Source organism: Trichosurus vulpecula, chromosome 3 (genome assembly GCF_011100635.1).
Source record: "Trichosurus vulpecula isolate mTriVul1 chromosome 3, mTriVul1.pri, whole genome shotgun sequence".
NCBI lineage: Eukaryota > Metazoa > Chordata > Mammalia > Diprotodontia > Phalangeridae > Trichosurus > Trichosurus vulpecula.
In genome coordinates this window covers 165,481,416-165,498,221 of record NC_050575.1, presented here as the reverse complement: position 1 = coordinate 165,498,221, position 16,806 = coordinate 165,481,416, and the positions used below count along the sequence as shown (strand labels likewise).

Genomic DNA, 16,806 nt, shown 5'->3' with positions numbered 1-16,806 from the left:
CCAGAAGAGGTGGCCCTTAAGCTGAGCCTTGAAGAGAGCTAAGGCTGCCACAAGGTAGAGGTGAAGAAGAGCCCTCTGAACATAAGGGGACAGACATGAGGGAAGGAATGTTCGATACAGCAGGCGGCCCAGGCCAGTTTGGCTGGCATGTAGAGGGCATGAGGATAAATCAGTGGGGAAAGTAAGCACCAGAAGGTGAAGGGCTTTCAACACCAATGGAGTTTTTATTTTATCCTAGTGGTAATTGAGAGTTATTGAAGCTTCTTGAGCACAGCTGACAGACTGATCTTCTGTGCCCATCCAGAAGAGACTGTAGCCCTTTCCCTTGTTACTTAGGCCAGTGGCAGCCTTCTCCACCTGGGCTGGCACTCCTCATTACACTCACAATGAAAATTTCTTACCCTAGTTTTTTCACCCATTTTTCCAAGTGACTAAAAAGGAAATGGGAGACCTTTTTTCCATTTCCACAGAACATAGAATGTGAGATATGAATGGGACCTTAGAGAGGAACCTTCATTTCATGGAGAAGGAAACTAGTGCCCAAAATGGTTAAGTGATTTTCCCAAGGTCACACAGTGAGCCAGTGGCAAAGCCAAGCCTGGCACCCAGGGCTTCACACTCCCAGGTCATGCCTGGTCCTCTGTCCCTCCGTGCAAGGTGATGGGGGGGGGGGTGGAGGGGGAGGTGCTTCACTTAAGGATTTTTTTATTTTTATGGAGGTGGGGGTTCAAAGTGAGGGCAGAAGGTATTGTCATGTCAAGACCCAGTGAATGATCACTTTTTTCCCTCCTTTTTAGATTTGGTTTTGTACTGTGAAGCCTTTTTGACAACCTACAGGACGTTTATCACCCCTGAGGAGCTCATTAAGAAGCTACAGTATAGATATCCTTTATGCAGTGCCATCAGTGATTTTCAAGTCGTTCCCCCCACCACCTCCAGAGTACTGGGGTGACTGAGTTGGAAGGCTCTGAGGGGTCTGAGAAGGAAGGATTCTGTTAGCCACGGAGGGTTGTGATTACAGGAAGTTTTCGGCATGGTCTAACTTGGGGAATACAGGCTTCAGCCTTGCCCCAATCCTTGTGCCCCTCGACATTCGCACTTGTGAACTTACACTAGAGAAGCTGAGACCCAGGCCTGGAGCATATCCAGGACAAAGGGTGGAAAGGTGGCTGGAAAGGTCCTGAAAAACATGCTGTACAGGGGCTGAGTGGAGGGACCTGGAGATGTGTAACCCTGGGAAGAATAGACTTCAGGAGGGACACATGACTGTTCAGGTATTTGAAGAATAAAATATGAAAGGGGGACTTAACTTGGGAAGGCAGCATGGAATGATGGGTAAGGTGCTGGCGGTCTTCAGGAAAAGCCTGGATTACTATTTGTCAGGGGACATTAGAGGGAATTCCAGTTCAGGTAGGATTAAGCTCGATGACCTCTGAAATCTCTCCCGGCTCTGAGGTTTTGTAAATACTCAGACAGATTGGCCATAGTCTTGACAGTTTGAAGCATCTTCATCATTCCAAGCTTGCTCAGTCATGAGGTCTCAGGTGTACAGCAGAGTTCTCACCCTAAAAATGTCGGGAGATCCTGATATAGGAGGTAGAGGGGTCAGAGAGCGTCCTTTACCATACCTCCTCTCAACCCCCACAACTTTGGGCAGTCAGAAGTGATGTTTCATGAGGAGGCAGGAAGTGGTTCAAACTGGCTAATTGATAGTCATCATTTCTAGATAATCTGGTAATTGTGTGAGCACACTCCCCACACCCACACCCCTCCCAGGACTTAGACGTATTGGCCTGGTACTGGGTGGTCTTCTCAAATCCTGTACAGATCAGCCCACTGTCTACAAAGCCACGTAGATGCCTTGGTCCTGATAACTTACCAACTAAGATCCTAGGTGAGATAGACATTTTGAGGTTGTTTTGAAGAAAGTCCTTTGTAAACCTTAAAGCCCTATAGAGATCAATTGGTATCATAAGAGTAGTTAGATTTAACTCCTCCCCCAGTCACTGACTGGCCAGGATGGAAGGACTTGAAGATGTCATATGAGAATTGGCTGAAGGAGCTGCAGGAGAGAAGGCTTAGCATCAAGCATGATCGCTTTCTTCAAGTATCTGAAGGGCTGCACTGTGGAAGAAACGTGCTCGTCCCACTTGGCCTCAGAGGCAGAACTAGAAACAGTGATAGGCAAAGTTTTGCTCAGGTATCATAAAGACTATTTTCTCCTCTGATACAGTCACTCCATTGAGGCTCACAGAGGGCACTGCTTGCTGAGCTGGCCCCACCAGAACCCACACCCCTCTCCCTCCTCTCTTCCTGGATTCCAAGTCTGCCAGGGCTGCTGTATTCCTGCAAGAAGCTCCCTAAGGAAGCTGTGAGGGCTGGCTTGATAGACCTTCTAGCCTCGTAGCTCAACACTCCCATCTGCTGGACAGATGTAATTACTATTTCAACACAAGGAGAGAATCCCACTTCCATTGACCATCACCATGCCCCATGGCCATCCTGTGGCCCTGCTGCTTCCATAGTTCAACATCGCTACCCACCCCTTCTCTGCAGCACCTCCCCTTGGGAACACCCTTCCCTGCCGGCCCTCCTTCAAGTCTTGTAAATTTCAATCCTAAAAACACATCTTCTGGACGAGACCCAGCACATCAGCCATTGATGTGAATAAAAGAGACCCGGTCGTTTTAGCTGTCCTGAAGCTCAGCATGAGCTAGCTAAGTGAGAACAGCTGCTGAGGAAAAAGACTTAGGGGATCTTCAGAACGAGAGTGAAAGGGACAACACTCAGTGCCCTGGGCAGTTTTCTGCTATTAGTTAGAAACAAGTTGTGGATATACTTCAGTGAAAGGAGTTTCCACACCAGGAATCACCTCCCTACACCTATGAAGTCACATGTACAGAGCCATCCCCGCCCCACCTCCAGCCCAGAATTTGAATAACAAAATGAGGTGATTGTCTCAGTGCACCCTACAAGAGTTAGATGTCTTAGGATCATAGAGGTAGGCCTAGGAGTCTCAGAGGCTGTCTGGTCCATCTTCCTTTTACAGATGAGGACATGAAGGATCAGAGAGCCAAAGTGGCTTAGAATCTGTACAATCAGGATTTGAACCCTGGTCTTCATGACTACAGATCTAGCATTCTGTCCATTATGCCAACACCATCTCATACTCTAGAGCAGGGCTTCTTCATCTTTTGTGACTCCTGGACCCCACTGGCAAGTCTGGTGAAGCCTATGAACCCTTTCTTGAATAAAGTTCTTAAATACATAAAATAAACTGCATAGGATGACAAAGGAAAGCAGTTATGTTGAAATAGTTATCAAAATAACTTTAAAGCAAGTTCACAGAACCCCTGCCTGACCCGGAGTCTTATATGCACTTCTAGGTATGTACCCTTTTACAAGGGACATAGAGGAGGGAGCTCAGGGTGGTCTGAAAGTGGTGCCTCACAGAACAGTCAAGGGAGCCAAGCATGTTGAGCCTAGAGAAGAGATGACTTAGCGGGAACCCTTGGATATTTAGAGACCAGCATCTCCTAAAGGGTTGTCACATGGGAGGGGAAGCAGACATTCTGTGTAGCTCCTGAAAACCAAATTATAAGCAGTGCATGAGTGTAGGGAAGTAGGGAATCACAGAGAGGTAGAGTTCATGGAGTCACGCTATATCCTGACCTTAAAAATCATCTAGTCAGACATCCTCATTTTAAAGATGAGGAAACCGAGACCCAGACTCACCTGCCTAAAATCAGCGGCAGAGCCAGGATAGTCAAACCCAGGTCGTCTGCCTCCAGATCCAGGGCACGACACTGAGCTCTCTCTCCCTGCCCTAGAGAGCAGCTGGCATCGACCTGTCCAACCATGTACTTGGCTGCCTTATGAGACAGTGGAAATATAAAATACATTCCTGCACTAGGTAGGAGATTGATCTGGAGTCCCTTTTAAGCCTAACAGTCTGTGGTTAGTACACGCTATAGAGATACTCACACACGCCTGTTCCTCCCAGGGCTTTCCAAGAATTGTTTTTGTTTTGATCCTTCTCTACATCCCTCATGTTCTTCAAGGCAGAATTGGATAGTTAGAGCCCAGCCAAGGGGGTTGACCTCCCTGCCCTCTGGCCTTTCCAGAAATTCATCTCACTAAAAATTGAACTGACCTGGCTGATAGAAGCAGCCCAGCCAGATTGGTTCTCTGAAGCCTGAGTCGGCTTCAGCTCCTCCCTCCCCACTAGCTGTGTCAAAATGAGAGTTAACTTCCTTAGCACATGCTTCACATATGAGAAATTCTGCCCCTTCCCTGACACGTTCAAGAAGCGAGTCAGCAAGAATACCTTCTTCGTGCTGGTGCGGGTGGTGGATGAACTGTGGTAAGCACTCTCGTTCCCTTTGTCTTCAGGAGGGATTGGGGTTGGGGACAGAAGGACACAAGTCAAGGCCGATTCTTTAGACCTTTGGTATTCTGAGACATTCCCTCTGCTGGGAGGGTTTGTCCCTAGGTTGGTCTGCCCCTTCCCTCCACACCTAGTACTGGCTTCCAGGAGTATAGTCTCATCACTAGGGTGTGCAAGCTGTGATGGCTTTTGATTATTTCTTCCTCTCATTTTTTTGTCCATTCACCTATCTGCAAGGGATAGAAGCTAATTGGGAACAGGGCCTGTATCTTTACTGTGTTCATAGTGCCAAACTCGGTAGGCTACATTGCATCTTTTAAAGATACTCTCATGATAATTCTACCTTTCTAAAACCTGTTCTGTGAGAGGGTATCTAGCTGACCTCCCTCAGCCAGACCAATGAGGCTCATCAATATCAAGGAAGGAGCTCATTCCTTCATTTAACAGACACTTATTAAGTGCCTACAGTGTGTAAGGCCCTGTGTTGGCCCTAGAGATACAAAGACATCTGCAAAAAACACCTGTCTCTCAAGGAATTCACAGTCTCCTGATGGAAAAACCATGAACCACATAGCTACGCTACAAGGCAGAATGCAATTAGGCACAAAGTACTATGAAAATCTTGGGACAGAAGAGATCAATCTGGGTTGGTTGGGGAGGAAGGTTAGGAAAGCCCAGAATCGAGAAGTCTGCTTAGGAAGCTGTTCCAGTCATCTAGACAAGGAAGGATGAGAGCCTGAGAAAAGAATGAATTTTAATGAAGTGGAAAGATGCAGGAAATGCTTCAAAGGTAGCATTGATAGAGTTTAGCAATTGATAGCTTACGGGAGATAAGAGGAAAGATTCAAAACTGCCTGGGGGCTTACACGTCTTGGTGACTGACAGGCCCCTCCCACCCACAGAACTGGAGAATATGGGACAGGGGCAAGTTTTGGAGGAGAGTCAACGAGTCTGTTTTTAGACATGTTGAATTTGAAGCGCCAACAGGCCAGAACAGATGGAGAGAGTTAGCCAAGAGTTGTACATATGGGATCAGAGGTCTAGGGAAAGGTTGGGATTAAAGGTACAGATACACAAGTTATTTGCATAGAGGATATAATTAAATCTCCAAAAGAGAATATAGAAAGAGCCAAGGACAGAAGCATGGAGGTGCCTCCCTCTAAGTTGTGGGATGAGGAAGCAGATCCAGGAAAGGAAACAGAACTTTCCAAAGTTCTCTGGGGCATGATCTTCCATGAGGCAGATTCTCTTAGCTAGGAACATTGCCCTGTAACTTTCCCAGATGAAAAAAATCAAAGGTGAGGTGTGATGCTGGAGTAACACATTAGGTGCCCAAGGGGAAAGATAATCCAAGATGCTCCAGGGCAACCTTGGCAGCCCAGAAACTCCTTCTGGGCTCAGCAATGCCCACATAATCTTCCTAACACCTCTGATCACATCTCTCCTCTCCTCAAAAGCCTTCAGTGGCTCCCCATTGCCTTCCAAATAAATCATATACTTCTCCTGACATTCAAGGCCCCCAATGGACTGTCGACAACATTGTTTTCTCACTTTATCTACTACTGTTCCACTTCATGTAAGCTGCCATTAAGCCAAATTGGTTATTTACTTTTTGTACTCTTTCCCGTCTCCTTTGAATGAATGAATGAGAATATATTAAACATGTACTATGTGCCAGGCACAGTGCTGTATCTCCTTTGTACTTTTACTCAGTCTGTCCCACATCTTTACTCCCATGCCTTGAAAGGTCTCTCCTTTTTCCTCTCCACTTCCCCTTGTTCAAGGACCAGCTTGGATGTCACCTCCTCCATGAAACCATCTCTGCACTCTCTACACGCCACGCTCCCACCCCCCCCCACCCCGCCCAGCTGAAGTGATTTCTGTGCCCTCAGATGCCTGAGCCCTCTGTCTGGGAGCTGTCCGTTGTAGTTACACCTGTGTCGTAGCACCTGCATACCTCAGTTATCCCTTCCATCAGCTCGTGAGGTCCTTAAGAGAGCTCTTTATGTCCTTTTTTTATCTTTGTACCTGTAGGGTCTTGTACATTGTGGGTGTTTAATTAAATTGAATTGACCTGAATAGCCACCAAGAGCTGTTTAAAACGGAATTGAAAGCTAGAAGCATTAAAAGGAGGAGTAGGAGGGGGAAAAAACACCAAGCCCAAGACATCCCAGCATTGGTGGCTCTGTTGATTACTACCCATGTGACCTTGGGCACATCATTTCTCTTCGCTGGACTCAGTGACTGCAAAGGTCCTTCCCAGCTCCAGATCCTATGGGCACACTAATCCTCAGTTCTTCTGCCTTTGAAATCTGTAAACTTTTTTTTTTTTTTTTGGCAATGTAATTTTTACCTTCCCTTTGATTTCAAGGTGAGCCTCTCAAGGTCTGTTTCTCTCAATGTCACCATGGTTATGGTTGCCCAATGGCTTTGACTTTTCCTCCTGGGAGGCTAGCCTTGGCCCCCAGGGGCCCATCGTGGACACCTCTTTGAGATGGGTGGATAGATATCTGTAGGGCATAAGTGATTCTGCACCTGCTTCCTCTGGGTGATGTGGGTCTCTTTATCACACTTCAGCCTAGTGGAATTGACCGAAGAGATTCTAAAGCTCTTGATGGAACTCGTGTTTCGGTTAGTGTGCAGTGGGGAGCTGAGCCTTGCCCGAGTTCTCCGGAAGAATATCTTGGACAAAGTGAACCAGAAGAAGATGCTAAAGTGTGCCAACTCTGACCAGCCCCTGGCTGCTCGAGGAGTGGCCGCCAGGTGAGGAGACCGGCCCTTGAGCCAACCCTCCCCAGCCTGTTCCTATGCCAGCCGAGTCCTCCAGGTCACTAGTACATGAGCCAGGTGAGAGACAACACAGTGCACTGGATTGGGAGTCAGGAGACCTGAGCTCAGATCCTGGCTCAGTCACTTCCCACCTGGGTGACCTTCTGCCAGTCCTTAGCCTCATTGGGCTTCTCTTCCCTCGGTTATAAAATAAGAGAGTTGAAGTTGGTGGCCTCTGAGATCCCTGCCAGCTCCAAAACTGTGAGCTGTCCATCAATGCTTTTCAGCAGCCTTCTCCCACCCACATTTCCATCCACTGCCCCCTCCACCCCAGATCCTGCATTCTAAGACTTAAGTGTTTAGCAAGCCTACAGCAAGGTTCCTCTAGAGACCAGTCCCTTGTGTCTCCCAGACTGCCAGTCCTATAACATACTGCTGCTTTGGGAGTTTTGTCATATAATTACTGTTCCTGAGGGAGGGAGTCAGCCCCTTGCTCAGGGTCACACAGCTGGTCTATGGGAGGGGCAGAACTTCAACCCAGACCTTTCTGACTTCCTCCAAAGTTAGACCTTAATCCACTCCACCATGTGCCTCTCCATATAGTAACTACCAGATTGCTGAATTAGCACCCCTACAATGAATTCTCTTCTAAAGGAAGTCTATATGGGGTGTCCCAAAAAATCTTAGTGCCTTAAAAAAAATCTTAAACGCGAATAACACTGCAGTGATACTTTTGCAACACCATGTATGTATGTATGTATGTATTCATCTATGAATACACTGAAAAGTAATTAAATAAATTTATTGTAAAAATATATTTACAACCTGTATTTGTAGAGGAAGCTTCCTTATCTGGAAGCTCCTTATGCCAGTGAGATCCCAGATCCAGCCTCAATTGCTGTTAATCTTCATGAACAATGATCAGAAAGGTAGGTGAGACCCACTGCATCTCCCAGAATACTGAGCTGTATTGGAGTGAGCACGTCCCCAGAGTTACCTCTCCTGGTCAGTTTTCCCTCAGCTGTGTAGAGACTGTCTCCACTGGGACCAGGAAGGCTAGAATCAAACCCTGTGTTTTGAGGGAAGAGGAGGCAGGTTTCTCTTTTTCTGAAGTGTGGAGCAGTAGACAAGAGGGTGGAAGCACCATGCGGTAAAACCACCACAAAACCAAGGTCAAGTCGCTTGCCCCACTGAGCCTTCCTTTGCCCCATCTTTGAAATGAGCAAGTTGGATTAGATCATGTCTGTGTTCCCATCCAGGCTTAACGTTCTAAGTCCCTTCCCATCCCTAACCTTCTGCCCCTCCAGGTCTACTAACGTTGACTCCTCGCCCCACCTCATCTCTTTCAGGCCTGGGACTCTGCACGACTTCCACAGCCATGAGATTGCTGAGCAGCTGACGCTATTAGATGCCGAGCTCTTCTATAAGATAGAGGTATGGAGCCCAGGAGCAGTCCCCAGAGAAGGGAGAGAGGGAGGGGAGGGCCCAGAGAAAGATTGAAGCCAAGCTTGGGACTGCCCCATCCCTTTGGAGGCAGGTTGTAGGTTGTCAGGGAAGGGCTGGGCAAGGCTCTGAGTCACAGGGAAAACCAAGGTGTTCCAGCTGTCAGAGTATTTCATACTTCTTTTCTCCTTTCAGATCCCAGAAGTTTTGCTTTGGGCAAAAGAGCAGAATGAAGAGAAGAGCCCTAACTTGACACAGTTTACTGAGCACTTTAATAACATGTCCTACTGGTAAGGAAAGGCACAGAGGCATCTTCACCTTCATTGCTCTCTCTGCATTTCACAGACCTCCTGCTGCCAAGCTTAGGTGCACATGCCCACCTGGGAACACTTTGAAAGAATGTTCTAATTCCCCAAATTCTGAGGGCAAGGAAACCAAAGCCAACCTGACCAGACCAGCCACCCCCTAAATAGAATAGGTTTCCATCTCTGTAAACAAGGGAAGGACACTCAGCCATTACATGGATTGTGATTGTGGTTAAGTTTCCATTTAAGACTTTCCTTTGGGGTTCTTAGCACTTGGGAGAATATTTATATTTCAAAATTGGAAACCCAGAGTTTAACTTTGACCTTAGGAGCCCTAAAGAACTTCTTTTCCTCTCAATGAAGGATTAGTCTTAGCCTATAACTAGGAAGTCAGATGTCTAGACATCTTTAGACCATTGACAGATAACTACCTTCCATTGCCAAGGCATCTCATCATCTTTGTTAATTTACTCAGTTGAAGAATGGAGCTATTCTGAATGAAGATAAGCAGGCTGGGAGGGCCTTTGTATCAGAAAAGGATTTTGATCTAAAGAATGCTCCAAGGTGGTATATCTTAACCTGGGGTCCATCGACAATATGTTTCTCTGCATTATTCTTCCATTACATCATCTCCCTTAGTGGCTTATAAATTTTTCAAGAACAGGGATGGAATCTTCCCTCTGTCTGTCTCTTTCCCTCTCTCTCTCTTCTCGAATTCCCTTTATGAGACTTGATATTCTTTGCCTTTCAGTCCATACCAGGTAGGTAAGGGGATAAATGAAAGGAGGGAGGAACGGATTACATGGAGAAGTGGGTGGGTGGGTGATCTTGTAGGAAGAAGGACAGCCAGTCACATCTCTGCTATTTGGAAGCCCAGAGTCAAAATCAAGTTTAGGAGTGACCTCAGTCTTGTTTTCACTCCAATGTCACAGGGTTCGTTCAATAATCATGCTGCAGGAAAAAGCCCAGGACAGGGAACGGCTCCTTCTGAAATTTATCAAGATCATGAAGGTAATGCAGGCTTAGCCATAGCTCTTTGGCTCTTTGGATTGCACGAAAGCTTTTCATTGCTAGATAGTACCCCCAATAACAAAGGCTCCTTTCCTCTTGTAGCACTTGAGGAAGCTAAATAACTTCAACTCCTATCTGGCCATCCTTTCAGCACTGGACTCAGCACCCATCCGAAGGCTGGAGTGGCAGAAACAGACCTCAGAGGTGAGCTGGTACGAGGGCCTCTGCATCTGGAGTTTTACTGACCACCGACTAAGAAAGGAGCCAGTCATTCATGCGTGAACTTACTATGTATACACAAAGCATTCAAGAGTAAGACATAAGCCTAGCCCTCTGGAGGCTAAACTTTGAGCCTCCCTCAGTGCCTAGCATGGCACCACACACACAGTTGGCACTTAGCAAGTGGTGGTAGTGTTTGAAGGACAAAGAAGAGAATTTCTGATTGTTTTCATCTTCAGTGATGAATTTTATTTAGTTGAGTCAGCAAATACTTATTAATTAAACTCCTGTAAGGCACCAGAGATACAGAGACAAAAATTTATAAGACACAAACTTACTACCTGTGACTATGGTCAAGTCTCTGGACCTTCCCAGGCCTCAGTTTCCTCATCTGTAAAATGAGGGGTTTGGACTAGGTGGTCTCTGAGGTCCCTTCCAGATCTAAAGCTTCAATCCTATAATAAAGAACTTACAAAATAGTATGTCATTTTCAGTGACACTTACACAGTGAATCCATTAAGCAACAGGCATTTATTAACTGCTTCTTGTGTACCAGTTACTATTATAGAACACAGTCAAGACAAAATCAAAAGAATGAAACAGACCCTGCCCTTAAGGAGTTTTCTTTTGGAGATAACATATAAATAAATACCCCAAAAAAAGGCGTGGGAGTGGGGGGAAGATAAAGAAGAGAAGTAAAGGGGAGAAGAATCAGGTACAGCCTCATGTAGGAGGTAGTTTTTTGCTGAACTTTGAGGGAAATTAGGGTTTCTAAGAGACAAAGAAGAGGAAGGACAGCAGTGAACTCCAGCGCCAGCACATTATAGGCCTTTAATAAATGCTGATTGGTGGAATGAACCAGTGAGGTTACCTCATTTCATCCTAATCCTAAGGCACACAGACCACCAGCCCTGCCCAATGAGACGTTCTTGTGAATCAGCCAGCGTTCAGTGGGGTCAGATCAAGAAGAGATCGTTTCCAGCTGAGGAATCGTTAAGATGGTAGGATTTAGAGCTGGAAGGAATCATAATCACCTGGTCACAGGTACTAGAAAATCCTGGACGTTAGAGCTGGGAAGTTGCTTGAGACCATCTAGTCCAACCCCATTATAAAAGAGGAGGCTGTGAAGGGACACAATTGATATCACTGAGGTGGCCTAGCAACCTGGTCCCTGACTCCCCATTCTGTGCCCCTTCCACCACAGCATGTTAGACTCTTGTGTGCCAGACACTGAGCCAGGCACTGGAGATACAAAGACAGAAATATGACAGTCCCTTCCCTTAAGGAGCTTACATCCCATGGGGAGCACACAGCAAATCAATCAGCCAGTCAGTCTTATTAAGCATCTACTATGTGCTGGTCGGTGTGCTAAGGGCCAGGGGTGCAAAAAGAGGCAAAAGGTAGTCCCTGCCCTCAAGGAACACATAATCTAATGGGGAAGACAATGAGCAAACAAATAATTACAAACAACTATATGCAGGAAATAATTAGAAGAGGGAAGGCACTAGGGTCAAAAAAGGTTGAGAAAGGCTTTCTGTACAAGATGGATTTTTGGTTGGGACTTGAAGGAAGCCAAGAGGCCAAGATGAGGAGGGAGAGCATTCCAGGCATAGGGGAGAGCCAGAAAAAAACGCCAGCAGTCAAGAGATGGAATGTCTTGTTCATGGAACGGTAAGGAGGTCAGTGTCGCTGGGCTGAATAATGAGTTTCGGGTAGTAAGGTATGAGAAGACTGGACAGGTGTGGGGGAGGTTACGAAGGTCTTTGAATGCTGAAGAGAGGATTATAGTGGATGGAATTAAAGAAATGCATGAATGAACACATGGGCTGTCATTGTAAAAAGATAACCCTACATCAGTGGAATACGCTTCTAGAATAATGATGGACTTTTATTAATCCAGCCTCATTCTCTGTCTCAATACCCCCTTCTGACCAGTGGTAAAGCAGTGGCCCCAGGCATGCCTGAGGCTGAGGAGCACTGCTTACATTTGTGAAACAGAGCAGTACCAAGTGGCCCATGCAGCAACTAGACTCACAGTTTCACGAACATCACGCTGTAACTGACCATTCTTAGCCCCTTGATAACGGATAAGCCTGGGCTTAGGTACACAGAGGATTTTGACCTGGGAAGATGTTGGATCTTAGTTGGCTTATTCCTGGACCTGTAGCATGCCAGAGCTGGAAGGTATCTTAGAATGAGAATGTAGGATGTGAAAACCGAGGGACCTTGGCTAGCTGACATATGGACAAGAAAATTGAGATTTCAGATCATTAGTCTTGCCCAAGGTTGTCCAGCTGGTTAGTAGCCAAGCCAGAACTGAAAGCTGATTCCCACAGTAAGATGCTCCAACCACTGTACTATACTGCTTTTTCACATTTGTCGCTTTGTCCTCCTCTAGGGCCTAGCCGAGTACTGCACTTTGATTGACAGCTCTTCCTCCTTCCGGGCCTATCGGGCAGCTCTTTCTGATGTGGAGCCTCCCTGTATCCCATATCTGTGAGTAGTATCTTCCTCGGGCTCAGAACTTGATTTTTTCTCCTCCTTTGAATAGGAGAGACATTAACCTCTCTCTCTTCCTGCGTAAAAACCTTAAATGACAGCTTCCAACCTTTAAATAAGAGTCTTTCTCCAGTGGAAAGGGCCCTGTGTGCTGACGTGAGCTTTACCAAGTCCTTTCATGAATTTCCTTCTGTGATTGTTAAATACCTCTAGACTGTTCCTTAGAGCTAAGATGGTGCCACAGAAAGAATCGGCTTCCCTCGTCGTCCTGAAGCCAGGTGGCTCAGTGCATTCTGCCCCACTGGGGCCCCAGAGCCTCGGGTGAGAGAGAGTATAGCTGTGGTGCACAGGACTGGTGCACCTCATGGTGGAGGTGTAGACGGCTAATCCAGGCATCATTACTCATATAATCCTCCCCCCAGCTTATTTCATCTTGAACTTTTTTAGTGGTAACTTGTTTTAACACATTCAAACCTCTACGTAGTTCCAACTGCATCCTCTAAAACAAGTAAAATAAACGTGGTTGGAATTGATAGAACATGCAGCCTTCCCGTCCCTTAAAAGAAAGGGCTGAGGGTATTTCTAAATGGAAGTCCAGTGTGTAAGTAAGGTAATCTAGTGGTTTGGGTTTTTTTTTTTTCCAAATTTTGTTGCCGTTTGAAGTTGTGTCCGTTCGCACAGAGTAGAAAATAGTCTTTTACATAGCACCTACTATGTGCCAGGCGCCATACTAAACACCTCACAGACTCATCTCATTTGATCCTTGTGACAATCCGGTGAAGTAGGTGCCATTGTTATCCCTATCTCACACTGAAGGAAACTGAGGCAAACAGAAGTTAAATGACTTGCCCAGGAACACACAGCTACCAAGTATCTGAGGTCAAATTTGAACTCAGGTCTTCCTGACTCCAGGTCCGGCTCTCTATGCACTGCGCCACTGAGCTGCCTGAAATAATTGTCTCTGTTGTTCTTTTTGACGCTGCCTTGTTCACCCTGTATCATTTCATCTATGTTTCCTATCTGCGATTCCTTCTGACACAGTACTTCCATTATGTTCATCTCTCATCATCTGTCCGGCCGTTCCCCGGTCATTGAGCAGTTTTTTTTTTGCGTTTACCAGTAGTTCTGCTTGGAATCTTTTTATACACATAGGTCTTTTCTTGTTGTCGGTAATTTCCTTGGGGTAGTAATGAGAGCATTGGACCAGAGAACATGACCCGTTTTTTCACCTTTCTCACATAATCATTAGACCAGTTCACAGCTCCACCAGCAGTGAATCACTGGACCTGTTTTCCCTCATCCCCACCTCTAGGGAATTTTTTCATCTTTTGTTGTCTTTGCCTCGTTTATGAGTATAACAGATTTGTTTTCATTTTCTTTACTGTGATTGACAATTTTGAACACTTTCTAGATTGTCATTAATATCTTACATTTCTTCTTTTGAGAACTTTTTGTTTGTATTCTATTATCATTTATTGTGAACCCTCCCTCCCCACCTTACTTTAAAACCTGATTTTACAATTAAATGGGGAAATCATTCTACTTAATTCTTCCCATATTGTAGGCAATCACAGATAGCCCATAAAGCGGTCACCACTACAAGGATATAATTACTTCCCTGTAGTCGAGCCTGTTGATAAGAACAACTGAGTTATGAATAGTAGCTAAGCCCTTCATTTACCTACCAGGGCCATTCACGAGGCTTCAGCCTCTCAGAGAGACCTCGCAGAATGTAGAATTGAGAAGTGCCTTAGAGAGCATCTGTCCCAACTCCTCATCTTACAATGAGGATATTGAGGCCTGGAGAGGTCAAGTGAACTTCTCATGGACATCCAGCTGGTTGGCAGCAGAGACAGGACTCAGACTCCAAAGGGGCAGCAGTGGCGGCAGCAGCCGCTGCTAGACAAAACGATTAAGATTCAGGAAAACTACATGAAGAAAACAAAACTCCCAGTTTGATGGACAGAGAATACATACAAGGGGTAGCTATATAAGCAAATCCATCCATTATTCTTTTGATGTCTCAAAAATAGGCAGGACCTGCCTGCCACAGAGTTTTTCATTTGACACAAATTTCTCTCCTTTTTTTAATGTGTGAATTTTCTTTTATTATCAACTCAACAAATATGAGAATTTCTATATACAAAGAACAGAAAACAGGATTGTATACGAAGCTGAATTTCCATTTAATGCAGTTTAGGGTTTCTTTTTAAGTATAGATTATATTTAGAGAGGCAGCTGTTAAATAGTAGATTGAGAACGGGCTTCCAAGCCAGGAAGGCCTGGATTCAAGACCCACTTCTGACACTTACTGAGCGTGTGACCCTGAGCAAATCACTTTAGCGTCAGTGCTCTGGGCCACTCTCTCAAGACTATAAGTTGAAGGAGAGGTGCTAATCTGTGTTGGTAGAGGGAATTTACTATATCACTGAAATCACAGGTCAAATCCCCATCCCCATGTTAAATCTAACATGGTGGTAACGAAACTGCCCTGCTTGTCTATCTCCTTCTGAATATCCTTATACTCTCTTCTGTGTATTTATTAATATTTCATTCCCACTTCTTTTTAACAAATATCTTTTGTGCAGCACTACGCACCAGTTAATTCACTGAACCACCACCCCCACTACCCCACCTGTCCCCAGCCCTCTCTTATAAAATAAGTATAGTCAAGTGAAACAATGGAAACTAACTTCCCCAGATAATCTTCCACAGCGCTGTGGTTGCCCAGAATGCCTTGTAAATCACTAATGAAAAGCCTCATTCATCACTCTAGGGGCCTGATTCTACAGGACCTCACCTTTGTTCACCTCGGAAACCCAGACTACATTGATGGGAAAGTGAATTTTTCCAAACGTTGGCAGCAGTTCAACATCCTGGACAGTATGAGATGTTTCCAGCAGGCGTAAGTTCTGACAGCAACCCCCCACTACTGATCACCCCGTAGTGCTTCCAAGATGTCCTCGGGGGACAGCTCTTCCCATCACCAATGCAGGGCCCAACCCCTCCATACCTTCTTTGGGGGATATTATTTCATGAGTGTCTGCAGCCAAAAGGATCATCACCAGATGGCCAGTGTCATGGGAAAGCCTTTTTGGTCTTAGCAGTGCTAGTCCTCAGTCATAGTCTGTGGGCAGGCCTGACCTGAAGTTTTTCTAGCTCAGTAGTCCTAGAGAATTGTGCGGTTTATGAAGCATTTTTCATATATGTTATTTCACTTGGTTCTTGTAACTCAGTGCAGGTAAGTCATTTGGGCAGGTGTTGTTTTGAATAGGGAGAAATTGGTATGAGACACATGAGAAACTGGTCAAACTAGTAAACTTTGGAGTCAGGAGCCTTGGGGTTTAAGGGGGAGTCGCAGAACTGGAAGGGACCTCAGAAACCAATCCCTACCCGAGCAAGAAGAATTCCCTTATAGGACACTAAACAAGTGGCCAGCCAGGTATTGCTTGAAGGTTTTCATTGAGGGGGAGTAGCCCTCCCCCTACTACCTCCCAAGGCAGCCCAGTCCACTTTGAGGCAGCTAACTGTTAGAAAATTTTCCCCAAATTAACCTCTCTACAGTATTTACCTATTCTTCCTAGTTCTTTCTGCTGGATCCAAGTAAGACAAGTCCAATGTGACAGCTTTTGATATACCTGAAGATAGCCATCATATTTGCCTCTCTTCTCGTCTTCAGACTAAACACCTCCGGTTCTTTCAGCTAATCTGCATATGAGTTCAAGACCCTGTACCATACTACGGCCTCACTCTGGTCACTCTCTACTGTCCAGAGCCTTTCTGAAAACATGATGGCCAAAACTGAGCCCAACACTCCAGATACAGTCCGACCAAGGCAAAGTCCCAGGGCACAATGCTCTCCTTGTTGCCAGAGACTACATCTTTCTAAATATAGTCTAACGTTGAATTTTCTTTCTTGGCTGCCATATCATTCCTGTTGGCTGATTGAGATCACAGTTCCTCCAAGACCCCCATTTCTATTTCAGATGAACCATTGTCCAACCATGTCTCTCCAATCTTATACTTAGAAAGCTGATTTCTTTTTTAACCCAAGTGCAAGATTTTATGTTTGTCCCCATTAAATTTCATCCGAAGTGCAGCTCACTGTTCTATTCTAGCCTGTCGTCTTTGGATCTTGGTCTTTCATCCGGCTTGTTAGATACCCTGCCTTGT

The 16,806-nt window shown here is 45.6% G+C and overlaps 1 protein-coding gene across 7 annotated transcripts in view; it reads left to right on the top strand.

The window, feature by feature from the left end:
* RAPGEF1 (Rap guanine nucleotide exchange factor 1) overlaps nt 1–16,806 on the top strand; it is a 188,330-nt gene that overhangs the window by 164,779 nt on the left and 6,745 nt on the right. For all 7 annotated transcript variants that reach the window (XM_036749203.1, XM_036749201.1, XM_036749200.1 and 4 more), the window contains 9 exons: nt 798–882; nt 4,271–4,363; nt 6,965–7,150; nt 8,506–8,590; nt 8,795–8,889; nt 9,837–9,915; nt 10,018–10,119; nt 12,533–12,630; nt 15,410–15,538. In XM_036749203.1, the coding sequence (XP_036605098.1) occupies nt 798–882; nt 4,271–4,363; nt 6,965–7,150; nt 8,506–8,590; nt 8,795–8,889; nt 9,837–9,915; nt 10,018–10,119; nt 12,533–12,630; nt 15,410–15,538 (952 nt within the window). The remainder of the gene's footprint in view (nt 1–797; nt 883–4,270; nt 4,364–6,964; nt 7,151–8,505; nt 8,591–8,794; nt 8,890–9,836; nt 9,916–10,017; nt 10,120–12,532; nt 12,631–15,409; nt 15,539–16,806) is intronic.